The following is an 18,762-nucleotide window of genomic DNA, read 5'->3' as shown; positions in this document are numbered from 1 at the left end:
GTTTAAACTAGGAATTGCTCCTCAGATCCAGGATTTGCTGGGGAAAGTAGACTTTACAGGTACTTTTAATATTTGTTTTTCTTGCATCAAGGAGGCAGTACGGTATTGCAGTTTCCAATAAAGTGTGTTAGCTTTTTCTACTCCCTCAGCATTCTCCTTCTGTCCTTGCTGAAGTGGGTGTGGAACAGCTATGTAAAGAACACACTGTTTAATTAAAAGATGTTAGGTAATGAATTTTCATGGCTTTCCCAAAACAGGAGAAGACCAAGTGGAATTGGTCTGGGAGTTATACGCATAATGATGTTCACAGGATTCTACCCCTCCCCCATTGTTGTGTTTCTGTTTTATACATTCTTTATTGTGTAATCAGTTGTAAGCCATTTGTTTATCTAACCTTTCCCTCTTTTATTTTTACTCTTAGAGGAAGAAATCAGTAACATGAGGAAGGAATTGGAGAAGTATGGCATACAGATGCCATCTTTTAGTAAAATTGGAGGCATCCTTGCTAGTGAACTTTCAGTGGATGAAGCTGCATGTAAGTCAACTGATCAAAGTGTAGAATGGTATTCCCAAGCCATGTTTTAGACAGAGTGTTGTAAAAATTTCTAAACTTGTGTAATGTCAAACTTGACCCATGTTTGCCATGTGTTTGTTAACTATCTGGCTTTAGTATCTGTATCTCACTGTCTCATTTCATTTAGCTGGGAATCAGGGGGGAATGTGTGGAGCTCCTTTGCTGAGAGTTGCACTGGCTATTAACTGTGTCCATGCTGTGTCCTCATAGTGGGAAGTATGCATGCTTGGCCTTGACTACCAGACACTGCTAGATAATGTAACTGTAGGCTTGCAGGTGCTGGGGAGGGGTAGTGAAACACTATTGATTTTGGTGGGCTGGATGTATGGGTGTGATTGGACTGGTCATTGGGGGGGGCTGTTTCAATGATGTATAATATGAGAATTGGCGCCAAGGGAGCATTCTGACACAGACTCATCTATGCTTGAAACCTCTTTACCTCTCAATAAACAAATCACTGCCAAGAGAGTGAGCTCCTTAAAGACCTAACGTGTCTTGAGTCAAAACTCTGTTTTGAAACAAGCAAAAATTTGCCCTTAAGTAAACCTTTTGCTGTGAGTGCATTGAGGTGTCACAAACAAACTCTGGTTTGCTTGTGACGAGAACAAGAATTGTTTCTCACACATTCCTTCCACCTCCTATCACATGTGGAGATGAGGTTAAAGTTTGTGTCATTTGAAAGAAACCATAGGATATTATGATGCCCGAATTTGGGTAGTTTAACTAATTGTATTTTGTTTCTTGCCAACAAAATGATATTCTGATCCCATAATATAACCCTGATGAAGAAACCCAGTGTCTAGTTGTACCTCCCTCACCTAACTTGTTAAAGTACCCAAATTTGACTGTTACAACAGACTGCAGTTTCTCTCAAACCAAGAATGCACTGTATTCTTGGTGCTTGGGGGGGCAACAGTGGGAGAGCTTCTAGTGTCCTGGCCCCACTGTTGGACCTCCTGATGGCACCTGGTATTTTTGGCCACTGTGTGATAGAATGTTGGACTGGATGAGCCATTGGCCTGATCCAACATTGGCTTCTTTTATGTTCTTATGTTCTTAAGAAGCTTTCAATCTGGGTTCCATCTGCAGTGGTAGGACAAGAACTCATGAGCTCAAAAAGCCAGGCTTACTCTCCTCCTGTTTGTCGACTAAACACTCTCAGTGACATTGTACACAATAAAAGGTCCAAGTAAAACTCATTATTCTTTATTTTACATTATTCTTTTTGATCTGTGTCATTTTACTAAAATGTGCATTACAAGTCTTTTATATTGCTACGGTGCAAATTAGCTTCAGCTGGCCAACTTGGCTGTCTCTGTAATGCCATGTGTAGGGACCCTTAATGATTTATAATGCTGAAAATGACTTTGAAGTCCTCTAATTCAGTTCAATAATATATTTTATTTTACAAGCTTAACATTCTTGTTTTTTATTTGAAAACCAAAGTCCTTGGTCTCTAAACTGACTCAAGTTAATGTGGCCTAGTGCATACTATTGCTTTAAAATTAAATTAAGAAAAGTAGAACAGTCTTATTCCACATATTTTACATCTCTGTTTGAAGTAGACATCCTGTTAATTTTTTAACACGTTTGGTACATCCTTAACTATAAAAAGTAATCACACTTTGAAGCTTGTTACTGTAGTGATGCTTCTTTTAACTTCCTCAGAACTAACAAAAAGCCTTTGAATAGCACTAAAATCGACATCTGTGTCTCTCATGGGTGCCTCCATGAATAATCACTTTGTTAACATTTACTGGGTGCTTGCTAGCAACACTGACACAAACAGTTTAAACATGTGAATTCTCACTTGATATTGCAAAGTTCTTGCCATATGGAAATTAGCTGTTAGTGTATCTTGAAAACCTCCCCCTCCCCCAAACAGTGAGGGTCAAATCAAAATTGGTCTTTCTTCTTGTCCTTACTGTACATTGTTTAGAATTGTGGGTGTGTTTCTGGGTGTCCTTATCTTCATAGTATGGTTTTATTTGGTTGATGTTTATTTCTTTATGTTGAATTCATTTTGTTTATCTTTTTAGTACATTTTCCTGGAATAGTAATCTATTCCATATGTGGTTATACCCATTCAAATGCTGTAGTTGTTAACAGAGGGAAAATAGTCAAAATAATCATACCTTAAAAAAAATCATAATCATAGATTTTCCCACTGCTATCACCTCTCCTACAGAACAAAATCTAAATAAGAGATATCCCTGTCTTTCAAGAAACTGCGGAAATTTAATATATGAATAATATTATTTTTTAGAATCAGTTAATTTTCTTTAAGGCAAAAGAAAAGTAAAGTCTTGTGGCACTTTAAAGACTGAACAGACTTATTTTACCATAAGCTTTAAGAGTAAGCAGTTTACATTTTTTATTGATGCCTGAAGTATAGATTAATGGAAAATTGAAGGTACATACAAGGAGATTTTGAAAAATATGCCTATTTATAAATATTGTATTCTTCTTTTCAGTGCATGCTGCAGTAATTGCAATTAATGAAGCCATTGAAAAGGGAGTTGCAGATCAAACAGTCATAACTTTGAAAAATCCCAATGCCATGTTGGTCAATGTGGAAGAGGATCTTGCCCATGCATATCAGAAGGAACTTTCTGAAGCTAAAAAGAGAAAAGAAGAGAGTGCAAGACTGAAGGTTAGATAGCTCGTTTCATGTAACAAATAGTGAAAGTAACTATGTTTTAATAAGTGCTTATTCCATATTTCTAGTACTGTAGTTCTTTAACAGAAACTATTGAAATAACAGTGAATGATGCCCACCTGTTTTATCCATTGTTTCATCATATGAAAAAAACTGACCTTCTCTAATCCTAATCAATGTTTCTACCCTGATCAACCTATACCGACACCAACAAGTTGCATCAGCAAACATTTCAGGCATAGAAAATTCCTGATTATACATTATTGATGTTAGAGGGGCACAGTTGTGAATGCACACACTTTCTGAATTTCCCCGACTGTCAAAGGAGCAGAAACAGTAAATAAATCCTATTTTTAATGTTTTCCTACCTCCTATTGTGATACCACTTAATATTCCCTAATGAATTAGTATAAACAAGTGGGGACCCACAAGACTCATGGAGAAAGGAATCCCATCTCCCCCCCCCCCATTCTCTCACCGAGCCCATCACAGCCCCTGTGCTCTCCAGCAGCCACAGTACCAGTGTGGAGCCCCGGGCCATTCTGTTAGCCGAATTGCTTTATTTACAGCAATTGGCAGTTTATAAACTGGTTCTTGCCAACTATACCAAGGTCCTGTTCCCACCAAGGGTTACCAGAGAAGGAGTTGAGGCTGGTGTTGTTAAAATAAATGACTTTTACTTAAGAAATATAAATCTCATACAAACAATACTGATGCACTCACACATTCAATCAAGTTCCTTAGAAATACAGTATTAAAATAAGCACGGTTGCATTAGCAGGTGGGGGTGACGATGGGTGATACTTATCTGTCTCCGCAGTTTGGTTGTTCCAATGAAGAATGGATGGGAAGAAATGTAAACTAGGGAATTCACACACACAACCAGAACCAGCCAGAACGTGTGGATCTCTTGACTGCAGATCAAGAGATCAAAGTAGAGGCAAGGGTTTGGGGATAGCAAGTGGGACTTAAGGGGAGTATAAAGCAGACAGGGGTTGTTGCGGGGGTTGCTAGCTAGGAAGGGCCAGGTGAATGGTCCTTTCCTTTTATAGGGGATCCATTGGGTGGGAGGTAACTGTTCCAACCTGTGGACCCACCTACCTGTTAGTCTGTCCCAAAAACAATCCTATTGGTTACCTATAGGAGTGGGAGGTTACCTATAAGGGGTGGCCAATATTGTAATCTAATACCTTACTCAAAGAAGGGCATCTGGGCAGGTGTGAAAACCTTACTGTCAGGATGCTTCATTGAAGTGTTGATGAAGCTGGCCATCCTGTTGTAAGCCAAATGTCCATTTGGCAGGAAATACCCATGCAGGAACAAAGCAGAGATTTGTCGTACGTGATCACAACTAGATCTGCAATGGGGGCTGTCTCTTCTCAAAGCTGTTGTTTCTTACTGCTCACAATAATGGAGGTGTGTGCTTCTTCACCAGGCTGGTAACTGTGTAGCTGAGACCTTAAGGCTTGTGCAGGCACCTTCTATGTGTTGCATCACAACAGGTGACTTGAAATGTACAGTTCTCTGAGCCTATGTGTGTGTGTGCACAGTCCATTGTGTGTGTAGCAATAAATATAAGTCCATAAATCAAATATCAGGTTCATTCTCTAACAGTTCGGCAGCCTCCACCAGGCCCAGCATGGCCACTGTGCTTTCCTTAGGCTGTGCTGCTGGTGCTGAACCCAGCGCAGCTTGAGAGCTATTTGGCCACTGCCACTAGGTCCAGCATGGAGCCCCAGGGTGCACTGGTGCTGCTGCTGGACCCTGCACGGCTCCCAGCCTCCTGCTACTGCTGGAGGGATGTGCATTCTCTGTGCAAGCAAGCAAATTTGGGGGAATTTAAACCATCCCTGTGTATTTTTTTGAAGATTTAAGATTTTTCTGCAAACCTGAGGGGTTCTCCCAAGTTTGCGGAAAAATCTCTTTAGCGTTCATGTCGCCCCGATCTGCAAATTTGGATATCCACAGATGGAGGGCCACAGGTCACTAATAGTATTAAGTACTGAAAATACTTCTTCCTTCTCTAGCAAAGAAATTGCAATTTGTTTACAATGTTCTGTCTTGTGAAAGGATAATGCACACAACTAAGTTTGATGGCTCATCTTGGAAGGGTATATATCAGTGTCAATAGGAAAACTGTGCTGGTTGTAGTTGTATTTTTAACTGTTAACTTCCTTCGTATAAAACATATAAAGCTTAGCTAAAGGGGTGCTTTTAGCTTCTCAGAGAATTTCTTCGTTGGCCAGATGTTTTCATATAAGACACCTTGTTCTGACAGTGCACAGTCTCACACTTGAGGGTGTGCCCCATGTATATTGTTAGCTTGTGCTTTTCCCTGACTTGGATAGCCCAGGCTAGCTAGGTCTCAGATGCTAAGCAGGGTTGGTTCTGGTTAGTATTTGGATGGGAGACCTCCAAAGAATACCAGAGGTGTGACGAAGAGGCAGGCAATGGCAAACCACCTCTGAAATGTCTTAATGAGGTGCCTTAAAAACAAGTCTAGCTTGCCACCTAGTGGTGCTTAACGCTAAAAGAGCTAGAATTGCTGGCTGCCAGACAGTCTTAAGATCACCTGGCTGTACTACACATACTGCCATACGATGATTATTAATTATTAGTACTTGGATGGAAGTCCAGGGTTGCCACGCAGAGGCAGGCAATGGCAAACCACCTCTGAATGTCTCTTGCCTTGAAAACCCTGTGGGGTGACCATACGGCAGCCGTGACTTGGCGGCGCTTTCCACCACCAATACATACATACATTCTTCCTTTACGATCCAGAAATCAAACAGCATTATAACAATAGAGTATGTGTCTAGTACACACTGCATATAGGCGTAAACATTAAGGAAAATTAGAATTAAAAATAATTAAAACCTTATGCTTACTAGGTGTTAAAAGTTTGGGTTATCATCTTCCTTATGGATAAAACCTTAGCACAGAACTTGGCCACTTTAATGGAGGTCTCATATGAATGATCTGCAAGGAGGAGGGATGATTAAAATATATCCGATCTACCTGTGAACTTAGACAGAATAGGGGTAAAGTGTATGGAGCACATGTCCTTATAAAAATTACAATGTAAGAACACATGCTTGGCCATTTTGATTGTACCAGATTGATGGGGCAGGAGCACTGGTAGTATGGAATGCGTGAGTATCTTCCTTCTAAAAGTGCTGAGGGCAACAAGAAATTCTTGCCTCTTCTTGGATAGCTTATCAAAACTAGTTTTGGCCTAAGGCATCCTGCTGATTTCACCAGTTTACACATAAAATAATATAACTGGTAAGCCTGTACCTTCTTTAAGCTTATGCTTATTTCTTTTGAATTTATATCCCACAGCATAAATTTCCAAGGTGTAGTTTAGTCAATAATGGTATCGTTGTTTTCAGAATGGTTCAATTTTGGAGGAAGAAAGAGATGTATACGAAGAACTGCTGACGCAAGCTGAGATTCAAGGAAACATCAATAAGGTCAACAGTGAGTAATCTTCATTTCCTGTTCCTGAAACCTCAAGAAATGCATACTTAGCCTTAAGTCTGTTGGAAAGCATTGTGATGTTCAGTTTTGCTGTCACTAAAATCCTTTGCCACTTTTACATAGTGCTTCAGCAGTTAGCTGGAATTCTCTGGGAGATGTCTTGCTGTTATTACTAAACTTATAAGTCTCCATACTTTGCATTCTTGGTAACAACGGACTTATTAATTGAAATGCCAATCTACTTTGCTTGCTTGTTTTCCTTTTCTGCTGGCTGCACAATACTGTAAATTTCGACCCCTCTTACTTAATACATTTTACCCAGACTCTTAAAAAGTATCTGCACTGACGTATCCTCATGTGCTTGTCCAAATCCAGGAGGGTTTGGTGCAAGCTGCTTTGCAAAACAGGATGCGTTTGAGAGGTGCTTTGCAAGTTGCTTTGCAAAACAGGATGCGTTTGAGAGGGCTGAAGGTTTTAATTGCCCTGGATAATGACTACACTGATGCTGACCATTCAAAATTCAGATTATTTCCCATTTTTAAGCATTGTTTTCCTTTCAGTTCACATAGCTTTAGACCAAGTGAACAAGGCAATTGACAGGCAAGATGAAATGGCACTAATGGCAGGCTTGAACCACCCTACTCTGAGCCTGCTTGATGTTCTGCCGCAAAATTCCTCATGGTATCTAGCACAGTTATTTGACTCTAAAGATCAGAGAACGCAGGTAATTCAATGTAATACTTGGTAGTGTGACACTTTTGCCTTTAACTCATTAATTTATGATTTCAGCATGAATTGTTGAAGGAAAGGAGACTTGCAAAATATTATATAAGCATTTTACTGCTATATGCAGTGTCCTTTTGAATAACAAGTATGAGTCATGAACAATGGCTAAAACTGGCTTTAAACAGAATAAGAAAACTGTGTTTAATCCTAGTTTGAAAAACTGAATTTTTAGAAACCCACAGATGTGCCTATTTAATTAAAGAAATATTTTGGAAGCCTTTGGTTAATGCAAGAATTTGTAGTAGATATAGAAAGTGTCACATTTCTGATGGTGGGACTGTTACATTTAGCAAGTAGCACTAGGTGTATCCTAGTAAGTCTACTCATTTTACCTTAATTAAAAATATAATGAAACATCTTTTTTTCTAATCAGATAGCAGGGTTTCCAATTATGCTTGAGAAAAGTGAGATACAGAATGAAGTTAGTATTGCCAATGCGGAAGCAGAAACTCATAGATGTAGTGAGTAAATTAAGAACATAAGAACATAAGAGACGCCAATGTTGGATCAGGCCAAAGGCCCATCCAGTCCAACACTCTGTGTCACACAGTGGCCAGAAATACCAGTGCCATCAGGAGGTCCAGCAGTGGGGCCAGGACATTAGAAGCCCTCCCACTGTTGACCCCCCCCCCAGGCACCAAGAAGACAGAGCATCACTTGCCCCAGAGCCCCTAGCTATACCTTGTGGCTAATAGCCACTGATGGACCTCTGCTCCATATGCTTATCTAATTCCCTTTTGAAGCCGTCCATGCTTGTAGCACCCACCACTTCCTGTGGCAGTGAATTCCATGTGTTAATCACTCTTTGGGTGAAGAAGTACTTCCTTTTATCCGTTCTAACCCGACCGCTCTGCAGTTTCATGGAGTGCCCACGAGTTCTTGTATTGTGAGAAAGCGAGAAAAGTACCTCTTTCTTTACCTGCTCTTTCCCATGCATAATCTTATAAACCTCGATCATGTCACCCCTCATTCGTCTTTTCTCCAAGCTAAAGAGCCCTAAGCGCTTTAACCTTTCCTCATAGGGAAAGTGTTCCAACCCTTTTATCATTCGAGTTGCCCTTTTTATTTTAATTCGTATCTTCACCACTTGGTTTACCTTAGGGCTGAGCACCTTGTTCCATCCTTAAAACCATGGTTCTTCAACCCATATGCATGTGCTTTATCCACACATTTTTGGTGTCACCATTCCAAATTGCTAATTTTTCCAAGTCTTTCCTTTCCCCCCCACCATGGCCATCTTATTCAATCATAGGACATGATTTAGAAGTATGCAGATGAGCCTGGGAGCACTCCTCTCCTCTCCCCTCTCCTTGGTCATGATGACCAGCTAAGGAAAGATTTCCGCTTTCCCGACAAACCAATTTTGTTTATATGCACACTGTGACTAAGACAGCTTTTGCATTAGCCAGCATCCGAGAAAAGTATACGTTATAGTTTGGATGTGATATCACAAACTGTGTTTTGCTGTGAAAGCACGTGATTTGCTGGGCATGTATGGGGAAGGAAAAAGCATACAAGCCCAAGGACCTCTCCCGCCAACATGCACAAATGCCAGCTTGTTCAGTAGTGGCACACTATGATCAATAACAGTGTATAAATTATGCCCTTATCTATTAATTACACTGCATTTTTATTCAAAGTAGAAATTGATGACACTTTGTTCACTTGTGTATATTAAACCTGTTTTTTGCTGATATCCAGAGGTGAACAGAATGCTAAATGTTTAAAACACAGGGTCTAAGAAATTAATTAAAATATTTTAAATAGTTGACACACTCTTAAAACAAAAATTACGACATTTAAGGGGGTTCTAAATTTGCTGCCGCATATTTCTGTCAGTTGCTTTTTCTGGAATCGCTAGAATGTATAAACTTCTAGGAGGTTCAGCTTGGGCTACACTTTCATGTCATACTTTTTCATGCTTTTTGTGATTTAGCTTAATGGCAATTTCTTCTCTGTCATTTCAATTGAATTCATTGACCTAACACCTGTTTGCTTTACGTGTGCAGAAAATACATCACAAGACTCTGTATATTTGGATATTTTAATCAATATAAGTAGGGTCTCTTCTTTTTTTTGGATTCTACCAGATCAGGCAACTTGGAAACTAGTATTTTGAATGCTTGTGTTTTTGAAAGAATCGACTACTAAACAAATCCCTTTAATACAGCTGGATCAGCACCAGCGCTTACTCTTCTAAGTGACCATCAATATTACTTTATTCAAGGATTTCTACCCTTCCTTCTCCTCAAAACAGTTTACAATAGAAACAAAATTATGATTCTGAACAGTCTACAAATGCAGACTATAATAGATAAGTGTACTTCAGATGGCCTTCTGCTGAGGGCTTAGAATCAACAGAAGCATATCTATGCTAGCATTCTATATGCTGAAAGAATAAGGGCCCTCGGAACTGCTTCCAGGATTCCAGGATGGAGAAAACAATGGAAAATGCTCTGAGGCAAGCCACAACACAATGTGCCACCCACAGTGGAGGCGCAACTAGGAGGCACTTTTGAGCAGAATTAAGTTGATGTGCAGGCTCATTTGCAAAGAGGTGGTTCTTCAGGTATGTGGGTTCCAGGCAGTGTAGGCTTTACAGGTAAGCACCAGCACCCTGACCTGAACCTGGAAGCATAAAAGTAGCCAATGCATTTGCTTTAATACTGGCATAGTATGGTCCTAGTCAAGCAGATAGGATGCCACATTGGTGGCAACGAATGCTTCAAGGGCAGTGCTACATAGAATACATTGCACAAATAGAGTGTAGAGACATGAATCAGTTCACTCTGGTCAGCTGAGTCAAGAAGGGGTGGTAATCTATGAATAAGATGAAGAGACAAAAGGTGATCTAACAACAGTTCTAGCCTGATGGGTTTGTGAGCACCCTCAAACTCTTCCACCGATTATCTGAAGGTAGTTGGAGCACACTGAAAATTAAAAACATAAGAAGAGCCCTGCTGGATGAGAGCAGTGGTTCATCTAGTCCAGCATCCTGTCTTACACAGTGGCCAACCAGTTCCTCTGGACAGCCAACAACAGGCCATAGAGGCTGAGGCCTTCCCCTGATGTTGCCTCCTGGCTCTGGGATTCAGAGACTTAGTTGGAGTCATTTCATCCAAAATGTCAGCTTTCCTGACCAGCATGACCTCTGGGTTCATTTTCATCTTGTTCACTCATTCCTTTGTCTACAAGATTTGGGTACTGGCCTAAGACCAGTTAATGACAGATATAGCTCAATGTCACCCAAATCTGTAGCAAACAGATGATCTTATTCATTGGTTTGATACAGGTGTTGACTTGGGGAGAGAATAGAGCCCTGGGAATACTAAACATAAGTTCCCCACTGATGACTCAGCCTCTTCATGTATGTTTTAACAAAAGACTGAAACCTACCTGAGGATGATTCTAATAATAGCCATCTACTTTTCAAGATGCTCCGATTATTCGTGATAGTTTTCTGTCTCAAACATCACTAATATTTCTTTGAGATGTAACAGAAAGGCATTGCCTTTATCAGTTTAGTAATCAGGTCACCCATCGTAGTGATTGAAGCTGTTCAAGTCCCAAAACCAGTCCGGAAGACTGATCAAAATTGGCCAGGGGAAATATATACCCAAGGATGTTCTACCAACAACTACTCAGTTACTTCATCCAAGAATGTTAGGTTAGAGATCAACCTTTAATTGGTTGTGCATATTTGTTTTCCAGTATAGGAATAAGAACAGCTTTCTTTCAAAGGAATGAAAAGTTTTCTTCTACCACAGAATAATTTTTAATTCTTGGGAAATGGTGCTGTCAAACTATTGCTGCAAAATTTAATCAGCCAAGATGAGCAAGGATCCAATCTGCCTATCGTTCACAACTACAAAGAACCCTTGTCCACATTGGTCAGGGAAATCAAATCTCAACTAACCATATAAAACAGACAAGTAGGAGCTTCTGATCCCTCAGACTGAGAAGTCCTTATTCAGCTGGTCTTTGTATGAATGGTAGCTCCAGTGCATATATGGAGTTCCATGACAACTAGGGCTGGCTTCAGCATCAGAGAAGAATTCATAAACTCAAAAGCAGTCTTGTAATGCCAACGATTCTTGTCCCTCATACCTGATGCAGAATGATAAATGTTTATTTTAATTTGTTGGACAGAGACTATGCAGCTTTCTAGCTTTTAAAGCTGTGAATGTAATTTTGAAAGTTTGCAAAAGGGGAGGGGGTTATGGCTCAGTGACAGAGCACATGCTCCGCAAGCAGAAAATCCCAGGTTCAGTCCATGACATCTCCGATTAAAGGGCCTTTCCCATCTATTGGAAAAGACATTCTTCTACCTGAAACGCTGGAAAGACAGCAGACAGCACTGACCTATGCCCTGACTTCCTAAGGGTGTGTGTGTGTTTAATACTGACATGAAGGGACATCTGTGTCCTATCCCAATGACTCCCCCAGTCATATCTTTCCAGCTGCTGCTTTTGCCTCATGGAACCAATGCGTATGAATATTTTGAAAGGTCAAAGACACAAATACAAAGAACACAACAAAATCCTCAAGTTAACGAAGCAAATGTTTGCACTGTTCTAAACATATTTTATTTCCTTGGTGCATAGTTGAAGTGTCTTTGAGTTATTCCCCAATAGCTTCTGCATGGCATTGTCTATGGCACACTCCATTTGGATGACATTTTAAAATAAATAGGGTGAGGTGCTGTCTTTTGACACTGGCATTGCTAAGAATATCGCTTGGACAGTATGAAATTGATCAAATAAAATAGGGACTCCTGAAGGTATTATTTTCTCTTTCCCCTAGAACTTATAGCAGTCGATCATATCAATACTGCAATTCGTAACTGTGACCCTAATAAAACAATCGCTGCTCTTATGAAACCTGAAGCCCAGATTCCGGAAGTGTACCCATCGGCTGCTACTGTGTATCAGACTGAGCTCTTCAATCTACAGCAACAGAATGCTGTGGTAAGTTCAGAATGCACCCTTGAAGCCACATAATTCTAAAATAAACCATCCTGTGTTTTTTTCAAATGTGGGGAAAGTCAACATGTTATTCTAAATCTCTGCTAATTTGTTGCATGAATCTTTCATTATGAAGGGTAAGTTCACTCACTTTTTTTTAAACAGGTCTCTAACCACAAGTACAACTTTTTTCATTCTTTTGTGTTTGTCATTTATAAAGGGGTGCTTTCTATATCGATAGAAAAAGTAAATAAAACCAAAATAGTTGAAATCTGTCTCTTCTCTCAGGCTGAGTGGGGCTACATTTTACAAAGAGTTAATTGTTGCAATTTGGTCAAGGGTTCTCAATTTTATGTCAGAAAAGGACATTCTTCCTTCCAAAGAGGCATACATTCCCTGGATATGATTTTAAACATATTCATTCACTACACATGTACTGGCAGTGTTCATCTAACTTTTTCATGATCAACCACCATATCTTTATCTTTTGTGTTTTAATGCACCGTTCACGCGTAAAGAGGTTAGGCGGTTATAATACGGTTAAGCTGATAGTATTGGTAATGGGTTATGTTTATCTTTAAGGGAGTTATGTTTGTGTTACGTTTGTTTTGTAATGTGCATGTTTTCATTGCTGTCCCATTTATGGTTTTTCTTAATAATAATAAAAAATAATAATTTTTAAAAAAGAAATTTCTTTGTATGGCTTATTTTTAAGAATGTAAGAACCTATTCAGTTTCATTGTTTTATATAGTTGTTTGCTGATGATACTTTCAAAGAAACTGAAGGGGGGGGAATGGCCCTTTCCTCAGGCTTAGGAAGTTAGGGCAAACTGAAGGAAAATGTTATCCCTCAGCCATTGATGCTGAACCTACATTTTCTTCAGGAAGAGGTTCTGCTTCAGAAGTGAAAGATACATTTCAATTATGTTCTCCGTTAATGTTCTCTTAGACAGCAAAACAGAGGAATACTGTTTCCCCCACTTTTTCTTCTGTTGTCTTTGCTATTCTACCAAGAATAGGGTATTACAACAGTCTCCCAGAACAAGGTGAATGCAATAGACTTATATGGATCACCTTTAACTGTCTCCCAAATGGGAACTGAAACTAATGTAGGTGATCTGTGGGTGCTAATAGGTCAAAGAGTGCTCTGGTATAACAAGAGGGAGCTCGTTACTATTGTTCAAAGAGACAGCTGAGAAGAGTATTGATGGGTTATTGTAGGTTATTGTCTTCACAATTTCAATTTAAAAGTTTCTCCAACCATATTTTCAAGAGAAAAATGACAATTTGTAATCCAGCAGGGTTTACATAGAATTCATATCATTTTTATTTTGTATTTTCCCCAGACATACAAAATAATGTATGTTCTTTGCTTTTGGCTGCTCCCATTCTGACATTTTTTTGGACATTTTTGCCTTTGAACTGCCTTTCATTTCCTAAGCATTCCTATGGCAGACACTTTTTTGGGTCTTTGAAATTAATTTAATTGACAAGTTCTCTTTTAGATATTGGTGGAAATCTAGTTTACTTGCTGACTTAAATATATTTCTACAGAACTACCTGGCTCATGATGAACTTTCGATTGCTGTGGAGATGCTATCAGCTGTGGTACTACTCAACCAGTCTTTGGAAAGCAAGAATGTTGCAGCAACAAAAACTCACCTTAGCAATCCAGCCATTGGTTTTAATAACCTGGAAGAAGAGAATTTACAACGGTAAAAACTTAGTTCAAGGCTGTTCCAGACCTACTTCTGTGGAGGAGGGGAGGTCACTTTACACATTCCCAGTATTTTACAGTATAGGAAATTGACAGCATCCTAAACACACTGGGGACATACGTTCATGTATTTCCACCTGTTTATTTAACTGGGTATATCAAACTATGTTTAAAATCTTCTCTTGTAACAAAAATGACAATAGGTTTAATATTGTGTCCGAAAATAATCCTGCCAAAAAGAGATAGTAACAGACTTTAATGTACTCCTTACAGTTACGCTGATACTCTGATGACTATAAAGTCAGAAGCTTCATCTCAAGGACAAGAATATTTAAGCTGGAATGATATCCAGAACTGTATCGACATGGTGAATGCACAAATTCAGGAGGAAAATGACAGTAAGTATTCTCTTTAAGCCCTGGGTTCTAAATTTTATCCAGTGGAGTACTGGAGTTCTGGTAAATTTTAAGTCTGAGTTTATAATTTGTTCATAATTATATTCATAATAATACAAATTGTTCATAATTGTATCAAATATGTTCTTCACAACAGCCCTCTAGAGTAGAATGGGGCAAGGTACATTTTAGGGGTGGTCTGCAGGTGCGTGTCACAATATTTGTGCAGATACTAAGCTGCCCTGGATCTGATGCTTGCCTGAATAGGAGAGTTCCATAGGACAGGATAGAAATATTTTTTCAGTATAATAACCATTGAGTCGTAGTAGTTTTAAATTATTGGCTGGGGTACATTGGCGAGTTGCAGCTTGTTTATAGGGAGGTCACAAGGAACAGGAATAGATTAATATGAAAGGTTCAACAGCAAATTTGGGTCTGCTTTCTGAATAATGTGGGAAATGATCATGAAATACAGCCTGGACTGTTGCTCATAATGCTAACCATGAGAAATAAAATATAAACTTGTTCATTGTTAGCTGATGTGATGTCCCTGTGTTTTATATGGGGGAAGTAATATAGAATTGTTCTAAGTGGATCACAAAAAGTATAGCAAGTTTAGAACTAGAAAGTTACCACCACCACCTGCTTCAAATACTGGGGAAAGACAAGGACTTCAAGAGAATTACATAAATGATTTCTAACATAATAGTCTCATTCTGAAGTGCATCAACTTAAATAGCATCCTGTATCATAGAAGGCAAGTACAACTAAGGTCTTAAATCTGAAGGCTGGTTCACATGGCACTTACAATGGAAAGTGTTTTAAAATTATGAACTGATATACTTTGGTCCCTCTATGAGAAGATAATGTCAATAGAAAGGACAATAATGCGTGGAAAAGTTCAAGGCAGCAGGAAAATAGAAAGACCCAACGTGAGATGGATTGACTCAATCAAGGAAGCCATGACCCTCAGTTTGCAAGACCTGAGCAAGACTGTTAACGATAGGATGTTTTGGAGGTTATTCATTCATAGGGTCACCATGAGTTGGAAGTGACTTTACGGCACTTGACACGTTCGCGTATACACACACACACCAGAATAAAATTTTTAATTTAAAAATTATTAGAAGAAAGGAAGGAAATAAAAAGGCTTGTGAAACATAAGCTGTTAACAATGTTTAGTCTTTAATGCTGGCCTAGTCCCACACATTCATGTTAATCAGTTACTGATTTACTGGCATTAAATAATTATTTGCATATGCAAGGACCATTGCTGATTGAATGACACAGATATGTGTTGCCTCAGGCATGCTGATTTTTCAATGGAAGGTGTTTACAACTCAGCTGTGATTAATCAAGTAATGTGCAATTGCTTAGGAATCACTTCTGTGTTTTATCTCTCAGCAATTGAACATGTCATTCTCTAAGGAAAGATGATTTTAAGAAGGAAAAGTCTACATAATTTAAAAACTGTATAATAAATTAGGGAAGGAAATCATTCTGATTTAGACATCAGTACTGGATATTGTAGTATGACCTTGTTGAAAATGTGCACTCCTTGTAGTGTATTGAATAATGTATGACAGAATTGTGCTTCAGTTCATTCCTGTTCTTTCTTGCTTAGGGATTGTAGCAGTTGGTCTCATTAATGAAGCCATTGATCATGGAGATCCTACAAAAACACTAGAAACACTGCTGCTTCCTACAGTGAAGCTTCAGAATGTGAGAGCAGCAAATGCTCGGCATTACCAAGATGTACTGAGGAATGCAAAAACACTTAAATGTCAGGTAAGGGTCCCTAGCCTTTCTTTACTGCTTTACAAACTACTAAATGCCAAAACTGTCTGTAATTCCTTCCTTTGACACTTCCGCAAAATCTGTGTATTATCTCTTTATTACCAGTGACATTTGATCATGTAAAGTTAGCTGTTGTACTTTTGTGAATGGAACCTGAGCCTTAGGGTTAAAAAAAAAGTGGATATGGTTTTTCTGCACATTCCAGTTATTCCTGATTTACTTGGGAGTCAATCCACAAGCATTGGAATTCTGCACATCTGCCCTTCCTGTGCATTTTTGCTGTTGTGGAAACATTTTATTTTCTTCCACATGTGCCTTTAATAATGAGGATTTTCAAGGAAGGGTGCTGTCCTCATTGATGGTGTCATCAGTGGCACCACAGCCCCCCCCCCTTTTAAAGGCACATATTGCACTAAAATATCAACATATTCCTTTTATATCTCCATGAGGGAAGCAGCTGGAGAGGCCTCCTTTTTAAAAAAAATGAAAGCTGGGAATTCAGAGAACCTCCTAAGCCTGTTGTTACAATGCTCCAGCAATTTAGCAATATTTGCTGTTTTAAAAAATGAAATCACTCTTCTTCAGGGGGAGATGGAGTGGTTTGACCATGACAGTCCAGTCATCAAACAGTGGGCTGGAGGTGGGTGGGAGTGGGCAGGACAAAGAAAACTAACAGAAATACTATGCATGAGGAGAAAGCTGACCCAAAATTGGCTTCCAGAAAAACACTGGGGTAAAAGTGGTCTCAAAAGGACAGGAAAAAATCTGGAGGAAAACAAAAAAAACAAAGAAAGAATTGAAGGGGAAAAATGCATGCAGAAATCAGGAGATAAACTGAAGGAGAACTGACAGAAAGACCCCGTGACCCCATATGGAAAAGCCCCAACTTATAGTTTGCTCACTATCCTCCTAGTTCTATCTGCCACAGACATTTCAGCTATTCATAGGCAGGCTAGCCAACTGGATGCTTTAGTTCCTGGGATTAGAACTGGCCTGTTCCTTCGTTACTGGATTTGAGAGAGATGGAATTTTTCCAGCACAAGCAATCACATTCAAAACATAGTTTTCACGGACTTCCGGTTTATGGTGATGCACAGGCAGACGCATCTCCTGGACCTCTGGGGATGCAATCTGCACACCAGCGTGTAGGAGGGGCGCGATGGGTTGTGACCCCTCGGAACCTTGGTGAAAGGCTCCTAGCCAGGGGGCTTTTGAGGGGCGACCTCTTCCCCGGCATGATGCTGGAGAATTGAGGCGCTCCTCCGCCCCGATGGTCCTGCTGCTGAGTGTCCGCATGGACTTAGTGCTGCTGACCTGGACAAGCGTGGGAGATTGAGCGAAACAAACGATTGCCGAGCGAGGCCGGATGGCCGACAACGAGCATACTTTTCACAAAGGAACACCTCATTAAGCAACTTCTTCATACAACAAACAAATCTGTAATTTGTTTATGTTGAAGTTGTAGTTCTTTATTTAAAAACTGTGGGCCTCTTTGCATATGAAGAATTTTCCTACATTTTCCTACGTAGGTAGAAAGCAGCAAATCTGCATGTAGAGATTTGTATAGTATATGTTAGCATTGAGTGTTTCCTTAGACTTTCAATTCAATTCTGACCTTTAATGGCATAACATACACAATCAAGTATATACAGAATGTCCTTAGACTTTCTTAGCCATCAGAATATGCAGAGCATTTGCTTTCTAACTTGCCAACTGGTTCTTTGCTGTCCCTCAACCCAGTGCCTCTGCTCTTTATGCATTTGATAAAGCTTGTTGGAGGTGTGAGGCTAGCTCAGTGTAGTGCAGTGGTTAGTGAACTGAACAAGGACCTGGGAGGTTCAATTGCCTCTCTGGCATGAAGTTTGCTTGATGACCCTGGAGCCCATTCACTTTCTTTCAGCCTCACCCACATCATAGGATAGTTGTGAAGAACTGGGTGCACTGTTCTGAGCTCCTCTGGAGAAGGGGGTAGGAGTTCTAAAATGTACTAGATCGTTTATTGCTGCATGGTAGTTCAAAATCGTCACAGCAGAATTAGTTTAGAATAGCAAAAAAAGTCCTTTCACAAGGACACATTATTTTATTATTCTTCAAGCATCTGCTTCTTAGCCATGATAATTAAGCTATATAAGCAAATGTCTTTCAATAGTTTGTTTGAAGAAAACGTGTACATATTGATGTTTTTTGTATTAAAATGGCCATTTTCAAATCATTTGTCAAAAGTAAGTCCGACTGAACACAGCACAGCTTGGTTATGCATAAACCCTTAGGATCAATTAATTAATGTATTAAGCTTTAGCAGGGTTTTCTTTTTTACCTCTTGACATTGCCACTTATCTTAGTGTGCATTTGTTAATATGGCCTAGGGTAGCCTGGTCTTATCACATCTA

At 39.5% G+C, this 18,762-nt stretch overlaps 1 protein-coding gene across 1 annotated transcript in view; it reads left to right on the top strand.

Moving 5' to 3' along the window:
- Window positions 1-18,762, top strand: part of IQGAP2 (IQ motif containing GTPase activating protein 2) — a gene marked incomplete at its 3' end in the record, with an annotated part of 179,566 nt that overhangs the window by 96,996 nt on the left and 63,808 nt on the right. Inside the window, exons 5-12 of the mRNA XM_015426336.1 lie at window positions 1-59; window positions 422-535; window positions 3,049-3,227; window positions 6,626-6,713; window positions 12,303-12,466; window positions 14,018-14,178; window positions 14,454-14,578; window positions 16,200-16,363. The exon at window positions 1-59 is cut by the window's left edge and continues 33 nt beyond it. Of these exons, the coding sequence (XP_015281822.1) occupies window positions 1-59; window positions 422-535; window positions 3,049-3,227; window positions 6,626-6,713; window positions 12,303-12,466; window positions 14,018-14,178; window positions 14,454-14,578; window positions 16,200-16,363 (1,054 nt within the window). The remainder of the gene's footprint in view (window positions 60-421; window positions 536-3,048; window positions 3,228-6,625; window positions 6,714-12,302; window positions 12,467-14,017; window positions 14,179-14,453; window positions 14,579-16,199; window positions 16,364-18,762) is intronic.

This window comes from Gekko japonicus, unplaced genomic scaffold (assembly GCF_001447785.1).
Source record: "Gekko japonicus isolate JY-2015 unplaced genomic scaffold, Gekko_japonicus_V1.1 scaffold657, whole genome shotgun sequence".
NCBI classification, from domain to species: domain Eukaryota; kingdom Metazoa; phylum Chordata; class Lepidosauria; order Squamata; family Gekkonidae; genus Gekko; species Gekko japonicus.
This window is presented reverse-complemented; position numbering and strand designations above follow the sequence as displayed.